Source organism: Octopus bimaculoides, chromosome 20 (assembly GCF_001194135.2).
Source record: "Octopus bimaculoides isolate UCB-OBI-ISO-001 chromosome 20, ASM119413v2, whole genome shotgun sequence".
Classification (NCBI taxonomy): domain Eukaryota; kingdom Metazoa; phylum Mollusca; class Cephalopoda; order Octopoda; family Octopodidae; genus Octopus; species Octopus bimaculoides.
In genome coordinates this window covers 47,128,774-47,136,640 of record NC_069000.1, presented here as the reverse complement: position 1 = coordinate 47,136,640, position 7,867 = coordinate 47,128,774, and the positions used below count along the sequence as shown (strand labels likewise).

At 38.7% G+C, this 7,867-nt stretch overlaps 1 protein-coding gene across 1 annotated transcript in view; it reads left to right on the top strand.

Moving 5' to 3' along the window:
- The window catches only part of LOC106871287 (palmitoyltransferase ZDHHC3-like), a 53,121-nt gene that overhangs the window by 7,709 nt on the left and 37,545 nt on the right, over window positions 1–7,867 (top strand). The window contains exon 2 of the mRNA XM_014917660.2: window positions 5,657–5,816. Within this exon, the coding sequence (XP_014773146.2) occupies window positions 5,657–5,816 (160 nt within the window). The remainder of the gene's footprint in view (window positions 1–5,656; window positions 5,817–7,867) is intronic.

The following is a 7,867-nucleotide window of genomic DNA, read 5'->3' as shown; positions in this document are numbered from 1 at the left end:
TGTCTGATGCAAGTCAAAGTTTTATTGAAGAGATGATGATGATGATTATGATGATGATGATGATGGTGGTGGTGGTGGTGGACTAAACAAGTGTCAGTGATGGGGGTAATAAATTATATAGAAAAAAGAAAAAAAGGAATTTCCCCCCAATTTCTGCAATGTTTTTGTGGAAATGATTGGAAACAGAATATTTAGACAGATTCCGTGTTTACAGTGAATCACTCTTTGTAGCAATAGTTGTGTGTACTAAACACTGACCTGTAGTTTTGTACTCTACTCTAGCTTTTACTACAACACACGTTGCACTGTAGCCCATACTGTGATCTCATACATACTGTAGTCTTTGCAACAACATGTATACGCTGTGGCTTTCATTACATTCTTAGTCTCTTAAGCCCTGTGAGGAATTCTCTACAGGGGCACTCAACCTGCTAAAAATAGCAGCCAAATCTCCCTGAAATAACACCCAACTATCTTAAGAAAGGAAGGACACCTCTCTAGATATACAGTGTCTATAACAGTCAAGATGGTCATTGCTGGAATGTCTTTGTTCATATATTGACTGGTTCAAGGCTGACCTAGGGCTAAACAAGGGCAGGCACATTAGATAATGCAGTCCTAGATACACTATGTCAATAAAAGACTGGATAGTCACAACTGGAACACCTTTGATCATAAGTATGCTGGATCAGGAGTGACCTAGGGTTATACAACAACAACAAGGAAGGGCACATCAGCTTTCACTTATGACTCACTCAAGTTTGTATCCGGCGGGGTGGGGGTGGGGGATATGCAACACCCCCTCAAGATCTGTCAGGTGATGGTTGAGTATAACAACAATGTCGTAATTTACTGCACTTCACTCTGTCTGTGTGTCTGTGTCTAATGAAGAAAGTTATTTCATTCTCCACAAAAAGGAATTCATGTTGAGAGGGAGGAGAGCGACAGCTGTGACCTTTGACCTTTTCTAGGGACTCTGAAACTGGGTTTTTGTTTTTTAATGTTTTTATCTTTTATTCAAGAGAGAAGATGATGTTTGTGGCCCTTTACAGGGTCTGTGAGACTGATGAAAGGGAGGGAGGTAGGTAGGTACCCTTATATCAGACACTTGACATAACTGCTAGCAATAAAAACCAGGCGATGGTATTAAGTCTGTCAATCAGGTTGGCCATGATAGGATTTGAACTCAGAATGCAAAGAATCAGAGTAAATATCACAAGCTATCTGGTCCCATGTTCTTACAGTTCCACTTTGCATTGATACTTTTTTATTTTATTGACCTAGAAAGAACAGAAAGCAAAATTGATCTTGGTGGAATTTGAACTTAGAGTTTAGAGACTTAAAACAAATACTAGAAGGTATTTTGTCTCATGCTATGATGACTGTTAGTTTGGTGAGGAATTTAGTCACAGAGACTTGTAACAGGCTGCACTTTGCTGGAGATACAAACATATCTGGATGATGAGATTGGAGCTTATCTGGGTTTGCCAGACATAAGAAACTGAACCAGGTGGGTGGCATTAAACCTTGCAAGGGTTTCTGTCTGCCAAGGCAAATCAGGAATGGCCAACGGACTTACAAGACTTTGGTAAATGTCACTTGTTGTCCAAGACATCAGGCAGTGAGGTTGAAGCCGGAACCCTGTGACAGTGAGACAAACTGCCTCTTCTTCTGTGTGATGACTGTTTACATAGCCATGTCCAGTCTGTCTGTGTCCTCTGTTGCTATTTCTGCCATGAGTCACTCAACCGATTCATGTTTGTGTCTCCACCCACTTTACTATCCACCCCGCTCTCCCACTTCTTTAAATTCCAGCTCTGACAGTTGATATCTACCCCCCCCCCCCACATACTTATCTCTCTCTCACTTCAGTCTGCACTCACACTCAATAATAATCAACTCTGAGTATTTTCTAATTAAACTCTATTCTGATTAAAATAACTGCTTTGCCCTACAAATTTTCTTGTGTTTTTTGTCTTTTTTTCCAGCCATCCACTTTATGATAGCCAATCAGTGAAGTAAGTCCTGTCCACACACATACACACACACACACACTCACTCTCTCACACACACACACACTTATGTGCAACTCACCATTTCACCTGTCTCTTGTTCAACTCTCATTTACTGTTCCACCTTCAATTAATCTCCTACCTTCTCACTGCATTAATTACATGCCTCATGCATCCCCTCTACTTTCCCCTACCTCATTTCTGTCTGCCTTCTGACTGTCTCTCTGTCTTTCTCTGTGTCTCTCCCCCCCCTCTCCCCCCCTCTCTCTCTCTCTCTCTGTATCTGTCTGTCTATCCTTCCTTCCTTCCTTCCTTCCTTCTGTCTGTCTATCTTTCAGTTTGTCTATCTGTGTATGTGTTTCTGTCTGTCTGTCTCTCTATCTATCTGTCCCCCCTCCCAGCCTCTCCAATCATGAATGTATAGTTTATAGTGTCACTTTGCAACTTTCCTAGTCTCAACTTCAACTGCACTACTCAGCAATACCTTGGGCAAGTGTCTCCTCCCACAGTTTCACATTGACTACCCATATCATTCTGTATGGAACAAAGACAGGCCCATCCTTTATATTATGTTATGTATGCATATATAGGTTCAGGCATGGCTGTGTGGTATGCAGTTTGCTTCTCAACCACATGGTTCCAGGTTCAGTCCTACTGCATGGCACCTTGGGTTAGTGTCTTCTGCTGTAGCCCCAGGCTGACCAATGCCTAATGAGTGGATTAGGTAGATGGAAACTGAAAGAAACCCATCGTGTGTGTGTATATATATATAAATTGTGAATGCAAAAATAAAAACAAAAACACAATGGATTCTGCGGTACACGTGTTTCAAGCATTATAGTTTTATAGTTATTACATCAGTGTATAATTGACAATATAAAGCTATATTCAGCCGCAAATGTATGTATTCTCTCCCAAGAATTATATCATATAGGCGTTAAAGGAGGAAGAAAGATGAGATATAAGAGAGAGAGAGAGAGAGAGAGGATATGAGGTGTTTTCATCAGGATGACTCCAACTAACAGGTATGTGTCCAGAGTGCTTAAATCGGTGGGCCACCAAAATTCTGGTTTTTAGCTGTGGTTGTGTGATTGTCTTGTTCCAAAAATGGCCAATGCTGGCTTCTTTTTGAGTCAGTCCGTAGAGCTTAAAGTAGTGAGGAAAGACAAACAATTAGTGAAGGCTGCACAAGGACATTTCATTTCATTTAATGCAATCTAATAACTTAGCTACATAACGAATGGCAAAAATAGTACAAACTGGTGAATATATATATAAATATATATATATATATATATATATATATATATAGATAGATATGAATATAGATATTGTGTGCTTGTCTACCATCACTATTTACCAACTGGTGTTGGTTTGTTTATGTCTCCATAACTTAGTGCTTCGGCAAAAGAGACTGATAAAATAAGTGCCAGGCTTAAAAAAAAAGCAAGTCCTGGGTGTCGATTTGTTTCACTAAACTCTTCGAGGTGGTGCCCCAGCATGGCCACAGTTCAGTGATTGAAACAAGATGCATGTGTGAAGGTGGGTGGTGGGAGGGGTTGCATTGGTGCATCGAACAAACAGAATCTCAGTGAGTTCTGCCCCTTAAGTCCGAAGCATTTTCTTTCTCCTTTTTGTTGTTCAATAAACAAACACTGATCTAATATTTACCTGAATTGGGGTCATTAACATCATTTGAAGGCGCTGCCCCAGCATGGCCACACTACACAGACTGAAACCAACCTAAATACAATCAACAAATGTCTGTTTACTTTCTTCCTGCTTTCCTTCCTCGTTAAGTCTGTTGAAATCCCTTTAAATCCATTTATCTCAGACTAATCCTAACTACAAACGTATCTAAGCATCTTTATCTCTCTCGTTTGATAATTAATTAGTAAATTTGTCAATCTATGTATCTGATTAGTTATTACCAAGTAAATTTATTTCCATAATTAACCGTATGTTTCAATAAATTATTTTGCAATGGTTTACTAAATTTCAAAATGTTATGAAATTTGTTTATAATAATAATAATAATAATAATGATAATAATAATGTTCACTTGTAGATTCATTATTGTTATATACTGTGTGTTATATATTTTATATGATATATGTATAATATATGTTTTGTACACTGTGCATGCTATATACTAATATGTTATACATGTTATAAATCCCATATATACAATTAGTATTAAATAAAAATAGCTATCTGTGTATCATACTTTATGTATGTTCTTTGTTGATAGGCCAGTTACTGCAGTATTTGTCCCGGGATAACATCTCTTATGAACTTGCTGTGTTAAAAACAGAATAAATATTAGAAGGAGATGGAAATTCTTCCAAACAGGGGTCATTGAGAGCCCCAGATACATAAAGGTAGTAGTGAGGGTTTCATGGTTTGAGGGAGATTTAGCTGCTCTTTCTAGCAGATTGAACTACCACCTAAAAGTTCATACATTGGCTCATATTTACAGAAATTCCATTGAGTCAGTTAATGAGAGGAATTAAATTAATCTTAGTCATTAATTAGTATTTAATTGGTTCTCCAGCAGTGTACAACTTACATTTAACCTCACTTATTTTCAACCAAGCGACAAGAGATGTAAAAGTCAAAACCAGAAAAACAGCCAAATGATTCCTTTACCATTTCCTCGGGTGCCACCCCCACCCCCCTCACTGGTCTTGGTTCCGCGATTTAATGATGTTCTGCTGCCAGGTTTTATTCTTGTTTTTGGTCTGATGCTTTATTGCTATTTTGGGCGAAAATGCATAAAATTGTTGGCAGAGTCTAGGGGTGGGGATGGGGAGTTCGTTTGTTGAAAGAGTGATGATTAATGACTGATGATTGATGATTATCTTTCAGTTTTTGGGGTTTTTTCTTTTTAATCTATAAAATGATATTGGAATACAAAAAAATTTGGAGTGGGGGTGTGGGGGTAGCTAAAGATGCTGTAGGACTCTGACGAATTTTCAGAGTTGCCAAAAGAATGCCACTGTCATCATCATCATCATCATCGTTGTTGTCGTTATCACCACCACCATCATCATCATCATCACATATACAATCATTGTTGTTGTCATCATCCCCAACATGTCATTGTTGTCTTCATCATCATCATCACCATCACCATTATCATCACTATCATCATTATCCCAGCCACCCTACCTCTACCCTCATCATCACAATCATCTTCACCACCACCACTACCATCATCATCATCAGTTCACTCAACACTTTCTAGATTTATTCCTCTCTGGGGCCAGCTAGCATTTCTTGCCAGTTTGAGGGTCTTAAATGTGTTGGTTAGTGTGGCTGAGGTAGATGTATTTTTCCTTTTTAAGTGGAGCTAATGAACCACATTGAGGGCCTTAGGTGTCTGTTGGTCTATGCCTAAAGATGTTGAGGCACACGACTGCCCCCTTCACTGCATTCATTGTATTTTGTTCTCCTGAAAGGGATTCTGTTGTCATGTCACCAGTGAAGAAGGTTTGGCAAGGTCTTTTTCGTCAATGAGGCTGTGTAGACTTCCTCTGATAGTTCTGTATTGGTTTTGCACACACACACACGAGTATATGTGTGTGTGTGTGTGTGTGGTTTACATATTGGTTATATCTGTTATGTGCATTTTATGTTTACAGGTTATGGGGTGCTGTTAGCGTGGTGATCTTCAACTTTATCATATTTTTGGCTGTGGTTTCGCATCTACGAGCTGTTCTCTCAGACCCTGGAATCGTACCAATTCCTAAAACAACTCTAGATTTCTCTGACATGCACTCAGGTCACAAAAGCCCCTGTATGGTAAGTAATTGGGTTCACTCCCTAATCATCATCGTCATTATTATTATCGTTCACCTTCGTCTTAACTATGACATCAGAAAATTAAAGCCATTCAGTCATAAATCTTTATCATAAACTATCGTTTTCTTCATTCTCATGTGACTTTGTTGTTTAAGGAAAAAAAATGGGGTTTTTTTTCAATTTAAATTCTAAATTTAAATCTAAAAAAATAATTGCTTCAGTGATTCTAATTACTTTTCTGTTTTTTTAAAAATCCTATTTCCCTCCCCCCCTCCCCACATATAGTTGTTGTTGTTTAGCTCCAGGTTAACCTTAATCAAGCAGGCTTATGATCAAAAGCATTCCAGTCATGGCCATCCTGTCTTTTTAAAGACTACATAATCTAGTGTATCCTTTGTTTATGAAAGATGGTAGTGTGTAATTTGAGGGTATTTAGCTGCTATTTCTCACAGATCTAACAACTATACAGAGAGGTCTTCATTAGCCTATGCCCCACCCTGCCACCTCTCACCCATGTTACAGCATCTCTGATGAATTCTTACAGAGCAGAGCTTTCCAAACTTTTTACTTAGCCCAACCCCGTAATTGACCAAGTAGCCCTGTAGAGGTTCCTTGGTTGGATAAAATGGTTTCTCTGTGGAGGAAGGTTGTCTTTTGGTGGTTCGCCACAGTTGAGGTATGACAAAGAGAGTGGGGTAGTGGAATGGCCTTCAGAGTAAACTAATTGAACAATCTTTCCCTAAAACCACTTCTTACTCAATATAATAAGCTGTAAAATCGTTTTCAAGGTGGTGATCCAGCTGGGTCGTGGCCCAATAACTAAAACTAATAAAAGAGCAAAGCATTGAAAGAATTTGGCTCTTGTCTCTATGAGGTTGTGGTTCTTGTTTCAATAAAAGACATTATTGGCATTGGGGGCAACCGATTCCTTCTTAGGGGACACTGGGAAGATTTTGAACTCTGCACAGCGGCCTGACGTATTCCCTTTAATTATACAGCCTGTTCCTGCATCTTGTGTGAGTGTGTGTATGTTGGTTTGCGTGTGTTATGTATGTGTGTATGCATACATGTATGTTTGTGTATATGCGTATGTGTGTGTGTTTATATATGCAGGTCTGTGTATGTGAAGGCACATTGCTAAATGGTTAGGGTCGTCTGCTCAAGACCATAAGGGTATTCTGCCCTGTTGCTCCAGTTCATTCAGCTGACAGTAATGAGTTGTACCTGTAATTCAAAAGGGTCCAGCCTTGTCATATCCTGCGTCATGTTGAATCTCCCTGATAACTATGTTAAATGTATGCGTGTCTGTGGAGTACTCAGCCACATGCGTGTGAATGTCACGAGCAGGCTCTTCTGTTGATTGGATCAACTGGAACCCTCCTCATTGTAATTGACAGAGTGCTAGTTTGTTTGTTTGTGTGTGTGTGTGTGTGTGTGTGTGTGTGTGTGTTTACATGCATGTATTTGTGTGTGTGTGTTTACATGTATGTATTTGTTTGTGTGTGTGTATGTGTAAGACAGATCAAAATCAATGAAGTTTGATCTATTAATATCTTTCTAAAAATAAATGTTCTAATTTCTCTTCTTTTGTAAATGTTGGCTATTGGCCATCACTGCTGATGGATTCACTATTCCATTCTGGCTTCTGGCCATCACTAATGACTGATACACACCATTCAGAATCATGACCATTGCTGCACTAGCAACGAAGACGACCAACAGATTGCGGATCTTTTTTAAAACTGGGGCCACATTTTTCATTAATGTTTTACGTAGTGCTTTTGGTACCGAAAGACTTTCAAACTTCGTATACTTATCTATTTTGTGTTATAGAACAGAAAAATATTTTTGTATTCGAATTTATTTCATGTAAAAAATTGTCTTATTTCGATAATTTCAACCAATCACTGACGTCCATTCAGCCGATATACATTAAGTGCCGACTACATAAACAAACGATTCTTCGTTTTATTTGCTTTTTTCATTTTAAATTTGCTTTAACCCTAACCCTAACCCTAACCCTAAACCTAACTCTAACCCTAGGGTTAGGG